A 25,205-nucleotide genomic window follows, 5' to 3' on the forward strand; every position below is an offset into this window, starting at 1 on the left:
AATAGGAAAAAAAGGCTGTTGAGCGCTATTTACGTGACGCTAGTTACGTAGTCTGCAAGTGTGCGTTTAATCAATCAATTACGGGCAAACGGCTGTTCTACATGCGCGAATCTGTTGTAACCACTCTGTCCGAGAGGGAACCGTCGCGTCGGGGAAACGTGTGTCCGAGTGACACATCAGCCTGGCGACCGAAGCGTTGCTCCAATTGAATGCATTAGGGCCGGTTCGTTTCATCTAATTAAGCTGCTCCGAGATGCCTCCGCGCACATTGTTCACGATTAATCGTGACCAATGAAGATTTTCCGAGGGTTCCGTACGTCGGGGGACACTCCATTATTCTTCGCTTGTTTCTTCGTCTGCTCGCGACATTAGCGTGTCTAATGTATCACACTTGGTTTTAGCGTCGCGCAATTAACTGGGCTTGGATTAAATCAAAGTCAAACCTGTTGACTCGACCGTCTATTCTCAAGTTCAAGTTGAACACTAGAACCGTACCGATCGAAATGGCTGGTTTCGGTTTCCTTGTTTCGCAATTATCGATAGCTTAACACTAGATTCACGGAACGAGTCAATTTAACTGATATTGAACTTTCTAAGTATTGTTTGGTAAATGTTTGGGTCGATTTTTCTTAACGCAGTTGTGCAAATGTGTATCCTAATTGTCTTCTCTGAAGTTTAAGTTTGAAATAGAACCGTACCGGTCAAAATGGCTGGTTTCGATTTCTTTGTTTCGCAATTATCGATACTTTAACACTAGATTTATGGAATGAGTCTATTTGATTCGTATTGAATTTTATAAGCATTATTTGGTAAATGTTTTTATAATTTTACGTCAAATCAAGTGATGACTCCAAACGGTTAATGTTCAACATTGTGTCCAGACGAATTTCTTATTAAGGTAGAACAAAGCACGCAGATTCGAGCGTTCTACGTTAAATCTAGATTAGACTACATCGCTATCGCTGTAAACTTAATGTCCGTGTTAGTATCGTCCAAGTGGAACCGTGATTCGGAGCAATTACAATTAAAACTGAATGAAGATAATACGAGGAAACTTATGAATAAATTCACCGCGGACATAACCTCGTCAGACGTAATTAAATATCAACGTTATTATTATTGTCTCTGATTCAACGTTTTTCGTCTTGAAATGCTCGAAGGGTTGATCACCAGGCCATCAGGCAGCGGTAGTATAAAAAAAAAAAAGAGATTCCAGGTGAAGTCTTACTGGACCGGTTAGAGGGACCGACCGAGAAACGCGGCGGTTCAATCGTGTCACCGGTCGATCGCTATGTCAGACGCGCGCAAAGAGACAAGTTTTTCATTTCCATGGAGGTGGTCATCCATAAGCGACCAGCGTCGTTGAGCTCTACCGCCGTCTCTGCGTCCGCCGTGATCCTGTCCCACACTCTACCGGTATGGTTAAATGGGTTATACAGACGGCAAAAATTCATGTTTATTAACATCGTTCGCGTCCGGTCTTCTCCTTGCCCAGTTTTCGTTCAGTGTTCATCGATTCCAACGGATCGCCTTGCATTTCCGATTGAAAGAATTTCTATCGACTGTCGATCGAAAAATCTCTATTGACAAAATCCAAGCTTGCAACGAAACGCGTGAAGGCATTCGAAATTTGATCCGTGAATAATTCGAGTCGACTGTGAAACCTTTAACCCTTTGCGGTCCATTGATTTTATTAGAGTGCTAGTAGGCTGGTCCAAGTTAATTTATAGAACGAAATAAGTCAATTTGAATAAATGAAAAAAATACAATTGTAACGAATTTATTTATTCGCTTATAAGAACAAATTATAATTTAAAATTAGTTAACATATGGTATCTTTTAAAACAATTTCCTACGTGAATTGCAATTGCAAGAACCGTTATAAGTATGTCAATGGAATATGTCCAGCGGTACTGGACAGTAGACCTGTTCAACCAAAATGTGATGTCCAGTGATATTGGACAGTGGACCGCAAAGGGTTAACAGTAGAATTACCAAAAGTCAAGTTGAAGTTTCGGAAGTTTTCTATAGAAAGCATAAGAGTGTATCTATCGAGACTTCGAACACTCAACACTTAGTTCGCGTGTTGCTGAAACAATTTATTTAGAGATTTCTTAGAGAAGGATCTATTGCTTTTCAATAATTGTAGAAGAATTTAGAAATTGTTATTTTGACCGATCTGGTAGTTCTAGTGTTAACGTTAAGCGCCATGTCACTGGTGACTGACGCTTCTGAATGACTAGACAACAATCGTAACGTACAGGATAACCGATGTGAAATGAAATGATCTTTAACCCTTTCTCGAGAATATTTTTGTCCTCGAGTATTCATTATTTTCTAATGAAATGTCAATGTGATTTTTTACAACTAGCATAAAGAAGTATCGTGCATAAATTAAGCGACGGAACTATTTTATTTCGATGTTCCATGTGTTGGTACATTATAGACAATTTAACCCTTTGCACTCGGATGTTTCTTACTAGAAATATTTAAAATTTCTTTACGAAGACGATGTTCTTTGAGACTAATTCGAAGAGAAATCACGAGTACATTGAGGAACAAAGCTGTTTTGTTTCAATGTTTCACGTATCGAGGTATTATACAAAGTTCAACATTAAATATCACATTCTATAGTTTTACTTTGTCAAATCAAGTGGTGACTGAGAGTCACCTCTCCAGTGCAAAGGGTTGATATTGAATTTTAAATTTTATCATTTTGCTGGGTTGAATCAAATGGCAAGTGAAAGGCGCCTCAGTGCAAAGGGCTAATAACCTAAAAGTTGATAATAGTGTAATGCAAACACTGTAACGCCGAATAATTAATAATTCTTTCTGCTTCTCTTCGCTGCAAAAGAAAAAGTACGGGAAGACAGTTAAGATTTTCGTGGCGCTTAACGTGTTAACTTGGTGTACTGTTTACTTTCGTTACTGAGCTCCTGTAGCATTTAATACAATCTGGAAGAAATGTAAAATTTTCTGTTCTACTTTCAGTGGAAATTTCGTTTGAAGATACTACACTGATAATAGAAAAATAGTTTTTTGTTTCGAGCTATTGGGGAATGAACAACATTGAGTTTTGTTAAATTAATCTAGAAATCTTCATCGCGAGTCTCACTCGTCATTGCATGATAAGGGGTTAACACTTTGAACTCGAAAGTCCTTTACAAATATTCAATATTTCTCAGTGCAATATAGACAACATTCTTTGAAATGCACTGAAAACATACATAAATTAAGAACCACAGCTATTTTATTTCAATATTTCATGTTCGATACACGAAACTTAAAATTACATATAAGATTGTATAATTTTACCATGTCAAGATAAACGATGACTGAGAGTCGCCTCTCGAGTGCAAAGGGTTAATGGAAAAGTAACGATGAAAAGTATTTTGTAATTTGTTAGCCTGCTCAGATCTGTATATACGTTTTTATTGAAACGTTAAAAGGAACTGACACATAGAAGGCGAATTTTCATCGTAAATGCTTCCGATCCATTAAGCTCGAGATAGGACTATTAAAGTTTATTGGAACATTTACGTTTAGGGATGTAGATTCGTCTCACAATGGTACGATCATTAATTGTTGTATACCCTGCATACCTCTGGAAGAGTTAATAGGATGAAAGACAGAATATTTCTTTGTTTTAAGTCAGAGTTCACGTTTCCACTTAAGAATCACTTAGCCGGTCAATCTCGAGAACCATTAGATTCTACGGCTTCAGGGTTTGTTACGGCTGTTAGATAAGATTACAGCTTCGAATGTCCATCACCGGGTGCACGCATCGCGTCTAAACGACCGTTCAACTAGGCGTTGAAACGATTCGACGATTGACCGAATTTCAGCGAGATTTACTGCCGATGCGCCGGCGACCCACTCCGATCATCCTGTAAAAAGTTGACACGATTCGACGGTCGCGCGTCAAGAAGCCAATTGAAACGCCATCTTTCGAATGCAGGATGTTGCATCACGTTCGTCGGCTACCGGGAAATCCTGACGTGGGAAATCGGCGAGCGACATGGGCGTCGCTTTCCTCCCTTTCAGACTTTCTAGGGAAGATTAATGTCTTCCTGACAGACTTACGATCGGTTCGGGTTACGATCTGTTTAGCGACCCCGGTTTATGTTTTGTCCCGTTCGAACTATGCCAGAGAATTTAACAGTCGTGAAGGCGTTTGGTGGATTTACTGTTCGGATTCCTGCACGGAGGAATTCTGTTGTAAAAAGTCTAGCTTGGAAAATGTCAGTGGAATATCGCTTACATTGAACATTTCGCGAGCAAGATCTTCCATTCCAAATTTCGAATTCGAGTGTGATTTCAACCCTTTTCACTTTGAATTTCTTTTGTATTTTTGCTTTGGTAACTCTGTATTAGGATATTTGAAATGCATTTGAAGAAATAGATAGTTTGTAGAGACTTGTAAAGATAACAGGATAATATAAATTATTTGAAAAATATCTTAGGCTCGACATAGGAGTGCAAAGGGTTAACCGTTTGAGTCTCACGGATTTTTATCTTTTTATATAACAACATTCTAAGCAGCGCGATCATCTCATTTTATCATTTCCAAGCAGGTAATAACAGAAATGAAAATAAATAGAAGAGAGCTAAATAGATAGTTTGTAGAGAGCAGTGTAACTGCTAACCCCTTGCCTTATAACAACGTGTCAGACTCGTGGTGAAGATTTACAACATAATTCAACAAACATGAATATTAGACAATTTATTCGAATTCAAAGTAAATTTTACTCTTCTGTAATCAATAATAATACTTAAGAGCGAACATAAACATAGAACATACCTACAATTTTTCTCTTTTTCCAATAAATTATTCATGACAAAATATCCGTATCCATCAGAGTTGAGAAAGAAATCACAAGGCAAGGGGTTAAGGATTAACCCTTTGCACTCGAAAGTTTTTCACTTGAAATATTCAATACTTTCTAATTAGATGTAGACAAGATTCTTTAAAATGAATTTAACAAGAAATCATACATAAATTCGGTAACAAAACTATTTTCTTTTAATATTTCAGATACTGATACAGTATGCAAAGGTTAATGGTAAACACCAAAATTTATAATTTTGCTGGATCAAATCATCTGGCGGCTGGGAATCGCCTCTCGAGTGCAAATGGTTAATTCGTTAAGAAATCCTTGTCCCAAGTGGAGTCAGCGTGCGAGAAATTGAGAACGAAAAGTAAAATCTATAAAAGTTTGTCGGAATCGGTAATATTTCCTTCGCATACATAGGACGACGGTGGTAAGGGCTGCGAGCGACGGCAGGATGATCGCGGAGCAGAGTTATGCGTCGTATATCGCGTAACGAGACGGGCCGAGTAGAATGGGATGGCCACTCAACTTATCAAACACCGTTCGACGCGACGTCAAATTAGATTTCATCGATTCGTAAAAAAGTCATGAATATCAAAGGATGATCGATAGCCAGGAAAGCTGATTGAATCGTCGGATGAATGACGGGCGTGGGCACGTGAAAGTGAGTCCCGGACGCTCCGTGGGATGTTGCCCTCTTCTGAGGTGTGGTCCGAATCGCGTGGGACGTGCAACCGACTGGATGGTAATGACCTGGTTGACAATGACGAGGCTAACCGTCAAATTACATGAATCATTCATTTATCAGGGGACGATCCGATTTCCTTGTTCTATCGATTTTACCTGTTCCGTATTCCCGTCTTATCCAGATCGACTGCCGCATCAAACTTTCCGATCTTCTGATCCGAACTTTTCGATTGTCCACGTTTTGTAACCTCATCCCTTTGCACCACGAATTTCTTTTGCATCTTTGTCTAGGTGATTCTATTATTACGATATTTTATTTGAAATGTTTCATATTTGAAAAAGTAATTTGTAGAGAGGAGTGTGAACGATTCTTCTTGTTAATAATATTGAACATAACTTAATAATATAATCTATTTGAGAAATATTTTGACAAAGAGGAACATCTTTGAATAAAACTGATGTCGAGGCATGATTATATAGGAACGTGAAGCGTTAAAGTTTCTATATCTTGCAACAAAATTCAATAAACTAATTGATTTGTCGATTCCATCAATATAGTAAGATGAAAGTCGCAGTGGAATACGTCTGATACGCGAATATTAATTAGGTGCGGCGAGTGCAATAACTGTATTGTGACGGAATTTGGCACAAGTCCTAACTGTCATTCATATATTCAATACAAACCACCTATAGAAAAATAACTTTGAAAATATATATAAAAATGTGTCGATCGTAAAGGGTTAAAATTTCGCGTTTTAAGAGTTTAAATTACCGCAGCTGTGCTTTGTTGCATGTCACCACATTAGATACCATTATTTATAATATAATAACGTTGAAAGCATTCAATTATTTAATCGATGAAATCGCAGTAACTGAATTTATCATCAGTCACTAACCCCCATGGCATTCAGCGTGTTAACAGAAAAAAATCAAGTTCTATCCAGTCCCTCCACGAAGCAGTGCCTAATATCCTAAACCTACCGAAAAATACGAACACGAAGCCTCGTCGATTCGTTGATACCTTCGAACCGCGCGGTCGAGCGACGCGGTTCTAAAACCGTTAATGAATCGTCGCATAAAGCCGCGCGCGGCCCGTTAAAACAGCAATTTTACGGGGCTGGAATCGCCAGGGTGGACGCGTAATAATATACGATCGTGCCGAGATTTCGGAAAAAGAGTGGCGCGGCCTGTTGCGAAACGCGCGATTTTAACGAGCCGCTAAAGGATCTAGCTGCCTTCCCGCGGTCTATTCTCACCTAGGCGCCGCTTGCAAAACCAGATAGCCCGACGGGCATAAATTACGGAGCGCGCGCCGGGAAAAGTGTACCGGCGGGCCCCGGTTTAGTGGGGCACGACCCACGTGCTCCGCGAACGTTACGCTCTGTTTAAAGATTCTGGGCCAGCGATTATATAATTGGCCATCCACCGCGGCGCGCTTGGATCGATCTTTCGCCGCGTAAAGCGATCCGATTCGAATGCAAATTCCGTTTTCCCGCGCCGGATTCAATGCAAATTGGCTGGGTTTAGGCTGTGGTTCTGGGAAAGGGAATCGGAATGGCGAACAGAATGCCTCTAACGCGATTCCAATGCTTCTAACGCCGCCACGATCGACATAGAGCTCGTAATTCACTAGGCAATTAGTGGATCGATTGTCTCGATAAATTGATCACTGGCCGCGGCAAGTTTTTAACGTTCCACGCTGTAAATCTGTTATATTTGTACAGTAGTATGTTTTCTCGGTTCGGTTGCTGTTTCTTATTCCCCCATTCTCAACCTGGGAGGCTTGGACTACTGTAAGGGGATGCGGGAAAATTTGTAATAAAAAGTTGACGTTGAATGCCATGGGGGTCACCGGTGATCACTAACCAAATCGAATTACTATAGTTCATTCAATTAAGCGATTATTGGAAACATTTGTATATTACAAACAATGCTACCTAATGCAGCGGTATTGAGTAAGATGAGCGCGCAATTACATCTTCCCCATTTTATGTATTTTGCTCTATGAAATCGTGCGGCGTTCAACATATTAAGTCAATTCATAGACAAAAGAAACCGCCATATAAGTAGTAATTGCTTTTCTATGATTCACTCAAATAATGGTGGCTATTTGCAAACAATTCTATATTATTAATAATATTACCTAGTGCAGCGACCATTCGGCAACGTAAACGTGCAATAATAATAATATGATTCAATTGAATAATTCAATACTGTATTTTCTTCTATTTCGCATATTTTGCTCGGTGAAATCGCGCAGCATTCAACGTGTTAATGTTCATATATGATATCTATAAGTAAATGAACATCATATCGTAACGTAACAGTAGGAATTCAGTGAAGTAATGTTTATTTTGTAATGAAGTTATTCTTATTTAAAACGTGTCTATATTATTATATCTATTAAACTTTTGCACTCGGAAGGTTTTCACTAGAAAAACCCGATACTTCACAGTGAGACGTAGACGACTTTACTTGAAACGAACTAATGAGAAAACATACGTACATTAAGAAACAAAGCTATTTTATAGAAATATTTCACGTATTGATGCATTACACGAAACTTAATATTATATATAACACTTTGTAATTTTGTTATATCGAATCAAATGGTGACTGAGAGTCTCTACCCGTGGATAGTTTATACAGGTGCAGATATAGTTTATTAGACGTTTAGACGTTTAACGCTAGATTCATCTATCGCACATTCCCTTCCATCGTCCCAAGAAACACGTCCATTGAGATCTTGAAAATCACAGCGACAAAAATAATCAATTAGGATAGAGTTTAACACTTTGTCAAAGCGGTCACCGACAACCGGAGCTTTCAAATCACAAGAAAATAATTACGCCTTCGACGATAATTAATTTCAAACACAAATTCTCCGTAAACTAAATAATTAGATAATCGGGTAATATAAGAATTTTCATATTAAAGAATGAATAATTCTTGCTTTATATCTTTTCTATAAAAAGAACAAGTGATACATAAAACGCTATTTTTCATGGCAGCCAACAAAGCACCACTCAAAATCGAAACGAAATAATGTTTGCAAGATCCAATACGCCTCACACGTTCCGCGAGCCCACAGGCAATAAGCAGTAAACAAAGCGAAGAACCAACCTTCAACGCGGATTCTCTAGAAAGCGAATGAAAACGCTTCCGGCGGGAGCCGCGCAGATGAATGGCCAAGAAGTTTCGTTTTCTCGCGCGTAGCCGCGTGGGACGTCTCGTTTCGCAAGGGATAGGCTCGTTAATCATCTTTAATTAGCGCGGCGCGCATCCGAGTGTTTCACCGAGGAAAATTTCAGCGGCTGTTGGAGATTAGCGCGCTCGGTTGACATAATGGACGCGCCTCGTTGATGGGGACGCTATCTCGCGAGGTCGAGTGCGACCGCGGATCCCTCCGACGGACATTTAGGAGCCGTATATTCCGAGGACATAAATTTCAGGGTCGGCCGCTCCCGCGTGGCCGCGGGCGGCGCACAATTCATCGGCGAAAGAATAGAAAGTACAAGTTGCACCTTCGGGATTATAAATTCTCCGGCCGCTCGGCCGCCGATACGATCTCGCCGGGTCTAACTAACTGCCTTTAACGCGACGTTGACACTTTCGACCCGGCAATTGGAGCTCGGATCGAATTCGATCCTCCCGCCGCTTCCGGGGATCGTAAACCTCGCGCGGAAATGGAAAGTCGACGCGACGCGGCGTATCCTCGCCGAAACTTCGTTCTACATTCCCGTTCCGATGTTCCCGTTTCCCTTGATACGCTCCGCGGGCTCGTCTTCGGGACAGCCGGCTTCCGATTTCGTGATACGAGACAGTATATTAGAGCGTGTCGTGTATTGTCGCCGGGGATTAGCTGTCGCGCGATACACGCGAAACGGTACACCGATGTGCTACGCGTCGCTACAAGCGTTGAGAGTTAAACGATCGTCGGAGGTGAATTATTCATGAACGCGGTTCGTAAGTGGACCGAGAGCGTTCGCGTGGATTTTCTTTTAGGTTTACGGAAATCAGTTTTCTGCGGAGGTTCGTCTTGATATTTTCGGATGTGATTCATTTAATGTGTTGATGCGAATGTTGTTTATAGTCGTTTGATGTTCGTGAATATAGATTTGATCGTGCAAATGATGGTAATGGCCTTATATTCGTTGTATGACAAATATAAAGAAATATTCTATATTCTTAGTATCATAAACATAAAAAAATATTTTATATTCTTTATTCTATACTCTATGTTCTTAGTATTACAAATATAAGAAATATAGTACTATCGTTCTGCAAATATGAAATCTTGAACACCCCAAGAATCAGTGAATTAACTAAAATAAATTGCTTTTGTCGTCCATCACTGATTTCAATGTGAGCGTCAACATGTTAAGGAACAACCCATTCGATCGTGCGACGTCGCGTTTTACGGATGCGTTTCATTAACGTTAATTCGAGATACCGATGAACTCCCGCTTAGAGATCGTACCGATGATTCTTCAGCGGCCATCGAATTAGTGCCGTAGGTGGTTGCTAAGCTGGATGACTGATGGTCGAAAGTTCCCCCGGCTACCTTTCGATATCCGAAATTAACTGGGAACGCGAGCGGGGCATTTGCATAATATTTAATGCTCGCGACAGATCCCGCTGGCACTCAAGATCGATCATCCTATGGATCTAGCCGCCGCTGTGCCGTGGATCCTCTCCAGGGCCGTTTTAATCCTGGTTCCTCCGCGTCCCATCATTCTTTTTCTTTGCCGAAACCCGTGCTCGGACAAAGTGATACACCCACGCGGCGTGTCGAGCTTTTGTTTCGTTGTATCTTTTATTTCTCCGTTTCATTTCTTTTTCTAACGGATGTCGGACCTATGCTGTGTAATAAATACCCGGCCGTTGCGCAGGGTGCGCCGCTGCGCTGGCCGCTTCGCTTGGCGCTTTCATTGTGCTCGATTCAATCGACAACGGGACGATATAAAATAATGAGGAGTGATTTGAACGATGCCTGTCGTTAGCGAAATGTTAGAAATGAATTGACACGTTTACCGCGATAAGGATCTCGAGTGTTTTATAGATACACCGGTTATTCTTCTGTGGCGAGGATGAATGGAGACAATTATTAATTATCTGGTATCACGATTCGTAGGTTAGAGCATTATCTTGGTATTCGCGCCATTAAACCTTTTCATTCGACGTCAGTCGTTTGACACGTGTGGTCATTGCTGACTATTGCGAAGTTTTTAATTTCTATTGACCTTTTTAACTTATGGGTTTATGATTATCTGAATTTACTTGAATATTTCGACGATGTTAAAGGTAGATTAAAGAAAAGAGGAGAGGTTGTTTGTCAAGGTTAAAATTTGCTAATAATATTGAAGGTAGATTAAAGAAAAGAAGAAAGGACGTTGTTAAGGTTAAAATTTGGTAATGATATTCAAAGTATGTGAAAGGAAAGCGGAAAGGTCGTTGTCAAGGTTAAAATTTAGTAATGATATTCAAGGTATATTAAAGGAAAACGGAAAAGACGTTCATCAAGGTTAAAATTTGGTAATACCATGCTGTATTTTAACTATATCTTAACTCACCGTGCTCATCAGGACCAAAATGTAGCTGAACAACTGGTCACCGTGGTACTTGACCATCTCGGCGTCGGCCACCACCATGAGCTCGATGAAATATCCACCTGACAAGGCTCGGCGTGGTCTCGAAGTCACGAAGGGATCCGATTCCATTTCCCAGTCCTGACTGTACTCCTCGTTCGCGTCATTTCTTCTGCGCTCCACGGAGTAGTATCTGTAATTTTTCAATTTCTCCTCGAGCCTTTGTTACCCCTAAATTATGATCCTTTCATTTCCCCAAGGACATTGTTACAGTTCTCGCTTTCATAACAGCACGGCAAAGAAATCTTACGAAAGCATCAAGCATCTCAAATCCTAATTTCCATTGTGATTGTAATAACGTATAATTACGAAAATATAAACACACTTTAACACTTCGACTGCCATGTCACCGAAATTTGGCTGACACTATTTTTCACGTAATCTTGAACATGAATTTTCTTGGTGACCCATCGAACGAACCAAGTTATTATTCTATGAGATATAAGAAAGATAGTAGAGCAATTATTACGAAGAATCATGACTCTTTAGTTTCTGGTTTACTAAGAAAACTGTTTCGATCGCACGGGAGTTTTGATAAGTGTTTACTAGGCAGTCAAAGTATTAAACACGAAGATGAAAGTCTACAGTTTTACGAAATGACTATTTGTCCGAACTTCTTTCGATGTCTTTTATTTTCCTTTTTCGTCGAGTGAAACGATTTGCCACATAGCGAAAGTAAAGAGAATTACCTCTTGTACCTCTCGCTGTTTTCTATAAAATTCCGACCCTCGGAACGTCGTCCAACGAACTGCTCGTATTTCTCTTCGCTTTGGTAGTCGTCTAAAAACTTTTTTTCCGTCAATGCCCTGCGCTTCCGGGTACGGCCACCGACGTAAACTCTAATGTCGGACGTGTCGTCCTCAATGGGAGTTGGAAGACCGCCATCTGTAACAACGGAGAGAGCACGATTTGTTAGAACATAACACCGTACACGATCAAACACGCTGACGTCTCATTAATTGTTATATCTTAACGCAGACAATCTGTTTCTTACATAATCAAGAAGAAACTTTACTAATCTTTCTGATAAACTTGCTAATCTATTTTTCATTTAATATATTCTATTTCTCTTTTAACACTAAAGCTATCGGGCGAGTCAGATTGACTTCAGAATTTTTATTTTGCAAGTATTTCAATAATGAAGGCGTTATTGCGAAAGATTTTCAATGAAATTTGTGTATTTCTTCAGATACAAACTTATGAGACCCGTTAAATCTCAAGAAACTTTGTGCTATTCTACTTTCTCTAAAAAATTGGAAATAAGTTACTTTAATTACTTGGCAGTTCTAGTGTTAATAAAGGGATTGAATTTTCGTTTGATTCCTGCGAATCGTTTTATAGAACACGTTGAATGCCACACGATTCCATAGAGTAAAATACATCAAATGGAACAAACATAATATTAAATTATTTGATGAAATTATTATTATTATTATTATTATTGCATGGTAATCTAGCTGAATGTCACTGTATTAGGTATCATTATTTATAATATAGAAATGTTTCCAAATAATCATCGTTTAATTGAGTGAACTATAGTAATTCGATTTGCTTGTGGGCCACCAGTGACCCACATCGCATTCAACCTGCTAATATAAACGATCGGGATTTATTTATCCGAACTGCGAATATCGAAATTCGAATGTCGTCCGCAACGAGATTCACCGAATGCCGCAACTACAATGCGAACCATTGTCGACAGATTTTTCCATTTATCACATCAACGCGCGTTTCTTCACTCTGTAAATGATTAATAGTTTACGTCCACGACGCGACGGAAGCCACTTTTCAGGGAGATCGAGCTGAACGTCTGCTCGCCTGGATAACTTCATTGCAATGACGACTGCCGATGCCTGGGATTTTCAGGATTGCATTGACTATGAAGTCGTCAATCATTTCTTCGTTGCACACTGCGTTTCGAAAGATGTATTTATAGATGCTTCGACTTTCATAATCTCTAACGCGTCTTCGTTCACCTATCGTTCCTCGCAACGTTCAGAATCTCGTTCCGTGCGTCACCTCGAATAATTAATTAATAAAGAAACTCTACGAGGGAACTATGAGAAACCACCGGAACTCAGTCAACCGTAGTTTCCTCGTGAAACGTCAAGATCGAATAATTGAAAGAATCTGAACGAGTTAGACACGCGAACAGCGAGGTAATTCATTAACGGCCATGAATTCATAGCGGAATCAGTTACGGCCGGGGATTCTCTGAGAATATGAATTATTTCAATTTTATTGAGCAGCTCGACGCCACAGCAAGAAAGAAATGAACGCACAAAAATCCCTTTGTTCGGGCGGAACGTGTGCTGCCGGTTCGGATCGATCGAAGACAAAGCACAACTGTTCCCGATATAGCTGCAAGTATAGCCGAAGGATCGAGGCAACGATCGTATACGCGTCTAATTGAATGCGCGGTTGACACTTTCAGAGAAACCGATACGTCCTGACGGCTTCACGTTCCGCGATCCATCTTGATGTCCTTCGCGCCTCTCGTGTGCGGGTATCTGATCCTCAGACGCGCGGCCGATTTTCCTTTCGTTTTACAATTATACAGGGTGTCCGCGTTATTATTGGTCTCCGGTTTTTAACCGCTTGCGCTGGAAAGACGTGCCACCCGCATCGAGACGTTTCTGTTGCAAAATTCTCAATTATGTCTTTCACACATTGATAATCTTGTTGCATTACACCTATTAGATTCTTTCTAAATGTATCACTCTACACAGAATGATTAACAAACAAAATTGGTGTATAATCAGCGTAAAATTGGTAAAAAAAATTCATCGCGCGAGACATTGCCAAATGTCTGAATTCATTTCTAGCGCAAGTGGTTAAAAAAGCTTGGCGCTGTTTGACACGTTTGCTACCAGCGCTTATTTCGGTGACGGTCTCCTCAATTATAATATTTTCTTCAATCTAATAAATCTTCTAAACAAAATATTAGAAAAATCAAACTGAAATGAGGCATTGAGTTCGTAAATATAATGTCGTAGTTTATTATTTCTAATAACAATATCTATAGGATTCGTTTCATTTTCATTATGTAAAATGTAGGATTACGGCCGTTACAAATATGTGACACTGGTAGCGAACGTGTTAATAGATTTTTTCGATGAAAACATAATATAGATCACGATTCTTTGCAGATTTTTATGCAGTTGCAACGAATGTTGGTGAATAAAAATCAGTGATTCGAACATTTTTAATAACATTTTTCAAATGAAGTACTTGAATAGATACTTGTAATTTATTAAATCGTTAACACATTGCGTTAATTTTCAGAAAACTGAATTAGGCGAATATATTGTTATATAATATATTTTAAATAGATAAGTTCGAATCGAATTGCATATATTTTTGAATATTCTGGTAATTAGCAAAGTTACACAGCTAACACTGGAACTACCGAACAGTCAGATTTTGAAATGTTTCTGTGGAAACGCCAACAGTGTTACTATTGAGATTTCTATTGATTTATAATTCAGTTTGTCTATTGCTGAATTAATTTCTCTATTAATTTCTCAGAGAATTATCTGTTACGTTTAATAATTGAAAGAAGCAATCAGAAATGGGTCATTTTATCCTTTATAGTAGTTGTAGTGTTAAAATATGCCAATGAAATATTCAAGTTGAAAGTTTAGTTCCAATTTTCGAGGTATAATATCTAACCTTTCCACCAAATCATCGGACACATTTGAAGTTACAGATTTCAGAATGTTTAATTTACACTGATCTTTCTCTTAGATCGACATTTCATTTTCTTTCAAGTTAATTGGAATCTAAGCGACGAAGCAATTTTCCGAAAACCGAGAATCAAGCGTGCGTCACTGATGCCGTGAACACCGATGAATCACGGCTGAACGGTTGCTTAATGATTTCGTTAAATCGATTAGCCTGCATCGATTAAGCATTCATCTGATCGCGGTCGTGTGAGTGCACGCTTGATGGATCCCCGTGGCGAGATCGCGATATTGATAAAGAGCAGAGTCCGCTGCTCGGTATTCGTAGCTCTGGAACGCGAACCTTTCAGCGAAACCTTGAAAGCACGCTTCGCTTACGAATGGAATATTTCTGTGAAAATCTTGGCAGACCGATCTTACATTCAATGATTCGCAATCAAACTCCACAGAAAGAATACGCGACAAAATATACCAGAAAAACTTGAATGTTCGTAAATCAAAATTTTTGTCTACAGATTGAACCATATAAATTATTATCAATCATGCCAAGTATTTTATTAACACGTCGAATGCCATGGGGATCACTCAATTAAACGATGATTATTTGAAAACACTTCTATATTACAAATAATGCTACCTAATACAGTGGCATTCAGCTAGATTACCGTGCAATAATACTAATGCAATTCAATCAAACGATTTAATATTATATTTCCATCTTGTATTTTACTATATGAAATCGTGCGGCATTTAACGTAATTACTCGACGTAAGAAAAAAGAAGAAACTTGAGAAACTGTAGAATCCGAAAGTACAAAAAGGTCTTTGAAAAGATTCCTATGGAACATAAGAAAATTCAAGTGAATATCGATAAATTTCAAAGAGACTGGAACACTTGACGTGAATCGTCCTGTACACCGAATAAAACTATCCCGACGATTATCGCTCTTAGTAAAAGAACGATCGGATCCGTGATTTAATGACGGCATAAAGCGCCGGTATAAATCAAGTTAAAGAAAATTATGATGGAATAATGATATCGAAAAAAAGAAGCGGTAGTCGCTTCCAGGCACCGAGGATCGTCGCCCCGAACGAAGGAAAAACAACATTGCACCCCTGCAGATTGCGGTAGGTCCCCGAAGGAATGCGCTTTCATGCAATCGTAATGATAGCTTTATTACCCGTTGTAATTGCCATCATTGCCATTATTATGCTCGCGGTGATTGCTGGTATATTGTTTCGCGGCCATGCTTTGGCGAATCTCGACCGCGCAATCGCTGTCCGCGATACGAGTAATTAGAGTATCATTAGCGTTCTATCGTCCGTCCGTTATTAACGGCGTTTCTTTCGCGGTCGGCCACGGAAAAATCAAGAAGACAGAGAAAGAAGAAACGCGCGGTTTAATCACTTAGTGCAGCTAAAAGTATCATTCAATCGGCTTATCAATAATTGCTTTCGAATTACCAGCGCGCTTAAGGATTGAATTACAGTTCCGAGCCAACTACTTCCTGCTTGGATAGAGTTTTAGCGTTTCATGATGGACGGAAGTTCGAGGAATGATGACGTTAAGCGACATAGAATAAACAGGTTACACGAATTCTAAAAATTGATCGATTATTCCTAATTACAAGTAATAATATGTTCTAAATGCAACATTCAAAATCATCATCCACGAATTGTTGATTTTTATGTAATACGAATTGTAAACGTCACGTAAACCTTCACGTAATCTTGAACATGAATTTTCTTGGTGACATATCGAACGAAATTTTATTCGATGTATAAGATATAAGAAAGATAGCAGAGCAATTATTACGAAGAATCTTGACTTCTTTGTTTCTGGTTAATGAAGGAAACTGTTTCGATTGCATAGGGGTCTCGATAAGTGTTTACCAGGCAGTCAAAGTGTTAAACGTGAAGATTGAAGTCTACAGTTTTACGCGACATCGTTGTCTTAAGCGACACAGAATAAACAGATTAGACAAATTCTATAAATTCATCAATTATTCCTAATTACAAGCAATAGTACGTTCGAAACGCAACATTCAAAACATTTTCAAAGTGCCGATTTTTATGCAATACGACTTGTAAACATCTCAAGGAAAGATCTAGATACTATCACAGAATTTAAATATTTCCGTTAGAGTACTTCTATTACTGAAGCTATTAACGTAACCTAACCGGGAACTGGTTAAATGATTTTAGATCTAATTTTGTTAAATTTATCTAGAAATCTTCATCACGAGTCTCACTGATCATTGCATGCCAAGGAGTTAACACGTTAAGCGCCATAAAAATCTTAAGCGTTTTCCCATCGAGTTCTTTTGTAGCAAAGAAAAGCAGGAACAATTACTAATTATTTAACGTTACAATGTTGGCATTACACTATTATCAACGTTTACGTTATTAACCCTTTGCACCGAGGCGCCTTTCACTCGCCATTTGATTTGACCCAGCAAAATGATAAAATTTAGAATTCAATATTAAATTTTCTATAATGTATCAACACAAGGAACATCGGAATAAAATAGTTCCATCGCTTAATTGATAAATGGTTAAAGTTTTTCATTTCACATCGGTTATCTTGTACGTTACGATTTTTGTTTAGTCATTCAGAAGCGTCAGTCACCACTGACATGGCGCTTAACGTATTAAGCGATTGAAATTGTGCGGCGTCCTGCGAGATCCGTTGAATTAATGAAACGAGGCAGTTATACTCCTTTTCGAGAAGCTGTGGTTTCTGTGACTCACGGGTTAGGGGGTACGAGCAAGATTAATGGAGAACCCGATTCGAATGATTCACAGGTCTATTTGGTCGCATAGGCAATTGATGATTCATGGAACAGGTTAGCGACAATAAATATTGTTCTCGTAAATTCCGAAGGAAAATAGAATAATCTATTTGTACACTTTGTAATTGATAACCTCGAGGAATGGCTTTCTTTTCAATTTCTACGCTTACAACTTCGAGTTTCTAGCTGTTTTGAAGATACCTGACAAAATAACTCACAATCAGATCGATCTCCAACGCGCATACAATACGAAACGAAAAAAGGAGACATCATGATGGAGAGTACTGGCATATATTCAGTCACACCCTACGTAACAGGAAATTGTGTTCGTTTCAGATACGTCTCGATAAGCTTCGAGCATGCCTTAAGAAGATTTCCACCCTTCCTCTCGATCCCCGAAGTCGTATTTCTCTGATCTACTGGCGTTCCTCTTCCTCTTCCGACACCGAGGCCCTTTAACGACCATTCTTGCCTGGCCCATTAGGGTGCGGCTTTTGTCATTCTAATTTCAACGGTGCATTCCTCCCGGCACACCGACGCGTTTTTCGTTTGCTTCAGTTACTCTGCTTATACCGAACACGCGACAGTGATAGAATGTATGGAGATTCACGTCGAATTGATAATACAAGTACCAAACCAGACGAAACGGTTAATTTCGAGACTTCTATTTTAGAATCATCGAAACTGTGAAGATCCGTGAAAAATTGTCAAATACACTCTTGTATTTGCACAGGTACGAAAATAAGAATTACTTTGAACCTTAAGCAATCTGTTCTAGTTTGAGAGATTATAAATAACTCAGATCGCTCGATATTTGTAACGTTAATATGAAACTTCTTAGCGTTGAATGTTTGAAGCTAAGTCTTTTTTTCTAAGTAATATTCCTTTGTGTTTCCACTATGTTTATATGAACAGGTATAGTATTTATTGTTATTTAATCCTAATCGTACCATGTGTTTTTATAACGGATCATATCACGATGTGACTCTCAGTCACTTATGAGAATAAAAGGAACGATTAAAATATTGTTTTTGTTTACGGGGCCCAAAGTTTAAAAGCCCAAAAAAACTTTTGGAAATGCAATATGAAATAATCAAAAAATTTAAGAAAAAGTTCAAATGTTACTCAAAGTCACATCGTGGTCCGATTAGGGTTAAAGAGAGATAAGATACGACTTATGTACGGTAGATAATTGATCGAATGTTCCGTGCAATAAAGTTGTGAACGCGTGTAATGCTGTAGACGTAGCGTTGGAGACTTCAACGCGTGGTCAGGAAACGTCGCTAGGCTTCGATATTTGCGGTGTCTCGATAATCTCTGTTTTAATGATTATTAAATTCTGTTTATATATAGAAACATTCGAAGTCTTTATAAGCTTAATTATCTTATTCATTTACTCTTTACGTAAGTAACAATAACCAACAGAAATTCCTGGAATAACGACTAAATAGTTACCAAATTATGCTTCTAGTATAAACACACATTCGATTAACCATTCATCAGCGCCGAATACAATTTTATTATGTCTAGACTGCAAACAACATTTCATTTATGTAATGTTAGCCAGATGCAGTGTTGCACGCTTGAATTACATAACACGTGAGCACACAGCGTGCACAGTCATATAACAAAATGGTCGCTGAAAGCTATCAAGCCAATACAAAATTAAATGAACAATTTAAAAGGAAAGAATCTAAATGACAAGAGAACTCTGCAGCATCTAGACAAATAAACGTTTACTATAAAAATCCGAATATCGCATCGAGGGTAATCTATCAACATCTATTATTCGAATAATTCAATTATTCATTCAATTTCTGATCTCAAATATCAAAACTCAGAGTCGCCATCGCGGTGTTCGTCAAACGTTAACACTAGATTTACGGAACTCGTTAATTCGACGGATGTTGAATTTTTTAAACATTATTCAGTAACCGTTCAACACTAAAACTACCAAGCAGTTGAATTGACTTCTTGAAATTCCTCTACAGAAACTCCAAGACTATATCTACCAAGACTTCCATTGATTCGCAATTCCTAGCTCATTCCGACACATCTGGTAGTTTATTATTCTCGATTCATGCAACTATGTGGATACCTATCTCAATACCGCACTTTCGAAGCTGCAATTTCCTCAACTTATACAAACCAGCACATAGCTTTCTAGAAACAATACAATAAAGTGTCGAATAAACGTTCACAAATCTACCCTAAGAAAATCATCAAGATCAAAGAACGATACCTTCGCGCGAACATTCACGACGAAGTCTGCCTCCAAAATCCTAGCTCTTAGTTCCCAGAACCGTGAACGAGTCAAGGAACCTGGCGATATCAGTTCACGTCGGAACAAAGATCTCCGGTTGCGTTCCACGGCGTTAGAATGTCGGCGCGGCGTCCGCGGAATCGCGTTTCGGCGACGATTATCTATGTCCCCGCGGCGCGACGCCCACGCGTCGTCCCTAGCCGGCGTAATGCTCGCGCGGCCGCGTCTCCGAGCGGAAAGGTTCGCCTCAGTGGTGAGATAATGGGAATTGCGGGTGCGTTCAGCCTATTTGTCGTCGGTTCGTGACTCAGTTCTACCGTGCACGGTGTTTTCCCTTTGCGGTAACCGGGCATAGGCTGCCGTGTGTACCCTTTATCCGCGGTTATTGTCGTACGCGCGCGAGGCTCTAAGCGTTTAGACTGTCGGCTAACATTCGTGGAAACCGGGGAATAAATCGCGGACGACGTAATCGCGATCGAGCCGACGGTATTCCGGTTCAAGGAACCGGGCCGGGAGGATTTAATTGACGCCGGCCGGCGCGGAATTCTTCGTCCCCTTCGACTTCACCTAAAGCTAGGTGTCCATTTCAGAGTGAAGTGAGTTACGCTCGCTCGCTCGCCGGAGTTTCTCGCGAGTGGACACCGCGTTCGAATGATAATGCTGCTTGATAGATGTCCTTCAACATGGCCCGCGAGAGATACTTTCGGCGTCGGGATGTGGCCTGCCCTAGGTAATTGCTTGAGAAGATAGCTGCCTAGAGTGACTCTCCAATGAATTTGCGCTCCGCGAATTTTCTACCAAAAATACACACTTTCTGATGAAATATAGTTAACGTTTATTGCGACTAACTTAACGAGAAATCGTACGTGAACTAAAGAGGCTGTCTTATTCGAATATTTCAGATATTAACCCTTTGCGCTCGGGAGGTGACTCTCACTTGCCACTTAATTTGACACAGGAAAACTATAAAATCTGATATGTAATGTTTAACCCTTTGCGTTTTAACATTTTCTGATGAGATAGAGACAGTATTTTGTGGAACTCGACGAGAAATCATATACATTGAGGAACGAAGTTATTTTATTTCAATAGTAATATTGAAACCGTGTAATATCAGCCTCATCGCTGTTCCCGTCATTATTCTAAGGTAATTTAGTTTTTAAGTATGTTAAACAAAAATCATATTACCTAATGCTGTAGTGTTGTAAGAGGGCTATCTGTACTATCAATTGCTAAAAAGCTGGCACTCGTGACGTCACAGGACATAACTTCATGCTGTTCGTAGTACGACCTGATTGGTGCGCGCAAGCGCCTCAGCGAATCATCTAACGAGAACCGAATCTAACCAATGAAGTAAGAGTGCCAGCTTCCCAACACTTTACTAGAATTGATTTCCCACAACGCTAGCAATTGCTTTCTACAGTATTCTCTTCGACGCAGTATCCTCTCGCAGGGAACGCCGCCACGAGCAACTCACGATAATTTCACTCTCAACTGAACACCCGGCTTAACATTCACGCAAGCCGGAGCACGCGTGCAAGGGAAACACGCGGGAACGCGTAAGTCAAACGTGTTTTTCCGGGCCGTCGAGCGTCGCCGACTTATCGATCGCCTTCCGGATTCTTGAGCACGGGGCTGTTTGCCAATCAAATCGATTAGCAGAAGTAGCGTAACATTAATCACTCTCGCGAGGAGACCTCTTGGTCTTCCTCCCGGTGCGTTACCGCCACGAGAATTTTACGCTCGAGCGGATTAAGGAGAGGGAGCGAACGCACAGAATAAGAAGAAAATCCGGAATGAGTTATGGGACGGGGTACGAAAAGAGTTTCGACGCCCGGAACCAAGAGTTTTATGCCGTTTCTTTAAACGGCCGATGTATGTTCCACGTGTTAACACGTGTAAAGGGCCGAATGATTAATTAAACCGAGGGCAAAGACATACTGGGGAACGTCAGAGTGAATGATCGTGAGACCCGCCGCTGCCCGCGAGTTTCTTGCAGCATCCCCTGCCACGGGACGATCTGTGGAAAAAGAACCGAGAGTCTCGTCACGGATCGTACATCTTTCGAGGAAAAATGCTTAGAGCTTCGCTGGGATTTTATCGTCTTAATTTACGGCGTTGGATAACGTTGCGTACGATCGCGGGCAGATGCCGGCGCTTGTCTGCTCGGTGATCTGGATTACGTGAGACCCGTGGCCCACCATCTGCGTGCATCAGATAATTACGACACATTCGGGGACCGAGGGGATTGGGAAATCGAAGCTTCTCGGAATACTGGAAACTTTAGGCTTGTGTCGACTACTTCTCGACGGAACTGACATGTTGCTCGATTAACACTGAATTAACGCGTCTTTCGAATTTGGGCGACACTATTTTTCACAGAAACTTGGACATTAATTTTCTTGGTAACGTATGGAAAGATAGGGCGATTATTAAAAAGAATCTTGACTTCTCAGTTTCTGGTTAATGAAGAAAACTGTTTCGAGACAATAGACAAGGCAATTCGAGAAAACAGGAACATTCTGTTCTATTCTCTAATTATATCACTCTCGAGTTCCTTCGCGAAATTCTTGAAATTCCTTGAAACTAACTCAATCAGTCAGTAAATTATGAAAACCTATTTTATTTCAGTATTCCATACATCGTTACGTTACATTAAGCTTTAATAAATATCAAGCTTCATTAATTTTACTGTATCCAATCAAGTGGCGACTAAGGGCGTTCTCCTGACTGCGCACGATTAATAACACAATATTGAAATTTCATGTTGCAACTTGTTCAACAACCGCCGTTGAAAAGCGAGATTATGATTTCTTTCGTCCCGGCGCGATCGTGTTCGAACCTAATCGAGAACTGTTGGAATTCCGTGGCGCGGGGATAAGTTCCCTGGCAAAATGGCGTGTTTTATACGGGCGCGGTGATTTATTCGTAGATTTTAACCAATCGCCATAGGGGTTCCGCCGCGTATAAACCTGCCTTGCCGAGAAATTTATTAAGCGCGCCCGGTCGTTCGGCTTCTTCCATTCGACGCCACAATGCAGAACGTATTCGAAACGACTTCTGTCACAACCGATTCCAGCGGGCCGCGTTAAATCGAAAGCTTTCACGCGCGATATACCCAAGGATATTTCATTCCAATGGGCCGAGCGAGCGGGATGACTGGTGGTGGTGCCTAACCCGCAACTGGAACAGCAGGGACGCCACGAGCCAACGTTAATTTAACCCTTCACGGTCCTGAATTATATCGTTCTTATTTTTCCACCGATGTGTCTTCATTTTGGATACTTTAACACTAAAATTACCGAGCAGTGAGATTGATACTTTCAAATTTGTCTATAGAAACTCGAAGAGTTCTCAAACTCAACGAGAAACTCTATGAGTTTCTATTGAGACTTTCATCGATTCACAATTCAGTTTGCGTGTTGTTAAATTGATTTCTTTAATAGTTTTTCAAAGAAACGTCTGTTATCTTCTCGATAATTGCGAAAAGATTGTTAATCTTGTGTAAATTAGTGCGACGTGGTATAATTTGGATTAGAATAATGTAAATAGAATAATGTAAATTTTTCCATCAACGATCTGAACAAAATAATTTTTAATTTTTATTCAATGGAGGAAACTGCGTACATTTTTCGCAGCTACCAGGACATAAATGCACGGGACAATATTTACTCCAAATGTCTAATAAATGTTTAATAAACCCCTATCCTTTAAAACAAATTTATGAAGTCAATAAAACCAAGAATAATAAGGTGAACCTGTCAACACGTTAAGTGAACCGTGAGCGTTTTTTATAATTCGACCGTTCTGTTATATATGAAGATATCACCATTAAGATGATTGGTTAATGAGACTCGTTAAAGTGATAATTTGTAGCTCGCTTTTATATACAATAATTACAATCGACGAGCTTATTAATTTCCCGAAAACCATCGAGTTCGATTCCCCTGACAGCTGCGCCCCATTATAACAAGATTGTTAATACCGTCGGCGATTTCACGGTGAACGACGTTCTCCAACACGACGTTACATTGTCGGTGATTTCACCGTGATCGGATTTCCCCCGCATGGCACTCTGAAAATCCCCACTTACCACTTAACGTTTCCAATTATATATTAACCCTTCGAGGACGGAGATGCTTTAAAATATACAAAACCTTCAGCATGTGGAGCTAAATTATAAACAGACTGCCTAAATAATTAAAAACAGGAAACTGCGTATAGATTTCTAGCTGTTTGGGTAATCAAATTATTTGCTTGCTATTTAGTCTTCCAAATATGACAATCTGATCTCGTCGAAATCTTGACATTCATCAACAAAGGGTTAATATCCTTCGCAAAGTCGCTTCGATCAAAAACACCTCGAAAATGTGCTAACTGTTAACGTTGAGCAAGCCCATGGCGGAACGCGTTTTGAAACGGGCCGAGGGAGCTACGGGCACTTTTTCACCTTTCAAATTTGGCCCTGATCCGGGAATGCGTCTCGCAGACCGAGCTGGAATACCTAAAAATTATGGGATGATACGAACTTTCACGAGAAATTACAGTGTGCAATGTAACTTTCCAACAATTATCGAACATTTTGTTCCCCGGGTTCGAGAGTAGCTTATAGGCATCCCTGTAATTTGTATAATCAAAAGTCACGCAGTTTCCGTATTCATCGTTCGCTCGAACGATCAAAAAGAAAAGGAACGGAAGGCTACGAAGATATGTCTCAGTTGCGAAACACGTGGTGCACCTCTGTCGCGTTCGCCATTGTTCTTGTCGCTTGATTCTTTTCCTTTTCTTTTTTTTTTTTTTAACGATACACGGAGAGACACGAATAAAACGCGATCCGACGTTTCGCTGGTTATCGGTTAATAACACGGAAACGACTTTCTAATAACATCTTTCGTCCGTTCCGTGCTGCAATCGCGTCATAAATGCACCGATGAATTTCTAAATCGCTCTATTAGCGTTGGCACATAACCCCGGCAATTATCGCGATAACATAAACTTCTAATGAACCGCTTACGACACCCGATGAGTTAACGTAGCGGAATGCTTGCGAAATTATCCCGATCGGATCAACCCTTCTGCAAATGTAACGGTTAAGTTAGTAGTTTCCACGGCGTGTCAATGATTTAGAAACTCTACCGAGTTGACATAGGCTCGAACGAGTTTCGGTTTTAATAATGTCCATAGAAGATTACTGCTATAGAATGATTATTAGCAGGAAATTACTCGAATAATTACGGTAAAATCCTTTCGCGACACGGGCAACTGTTCCGCAAATGGAGACTCGAGAATTTAATGCACGCG

At 40.0% G+C, this 25,205-nt stretch overlaps 1 protein-coding gene across 3 annotated transcripts in view; it reads right to left on the minus strand.

Annotated features, from left to right (window-relative positions):
• Positions 1–25,205, minus strand: part of LOC116433037 (A disintegrin and metalloproteinase with thrombospondin motifs 1) — a 158,774-nt gene that overhangs the window by 16,526 nt on the left and 117,043 nt on the right. For all 3 annotated transcript variants that reach the window (XM_031990698.2, XM_031990690.2, XM_031990708.2), the window contains exons 7-8: positions 11,857–12,052; positions 11,093–11,300 (exon numbers count right to left, since the gene is read on the minus strand). In XM_031990698.2, coding sequence (XP_031846558.1) covers positions 11,093–11,300; positions 11,857–12,052 — 404 coding nt within the window. The remainder of the gene's footprint in view (positions 1–11,092; positions 11,301–11,856; positions 12,053–25,205) is intronic.

Source organism: Nomia melanderi, chromosome 3 (genome assembly GCF_051020985.1).
Source record: "Nomia melanderi isolate GNS246 chromosome 3, iyNomMela1, whole genome shotgun sequence".
Lineage (NCBI taxonomy): Eukaryota > Metazoa > Arthropoda > Insecta > Hymenoptera > Halictidae > Nomia > Nomia melanderi.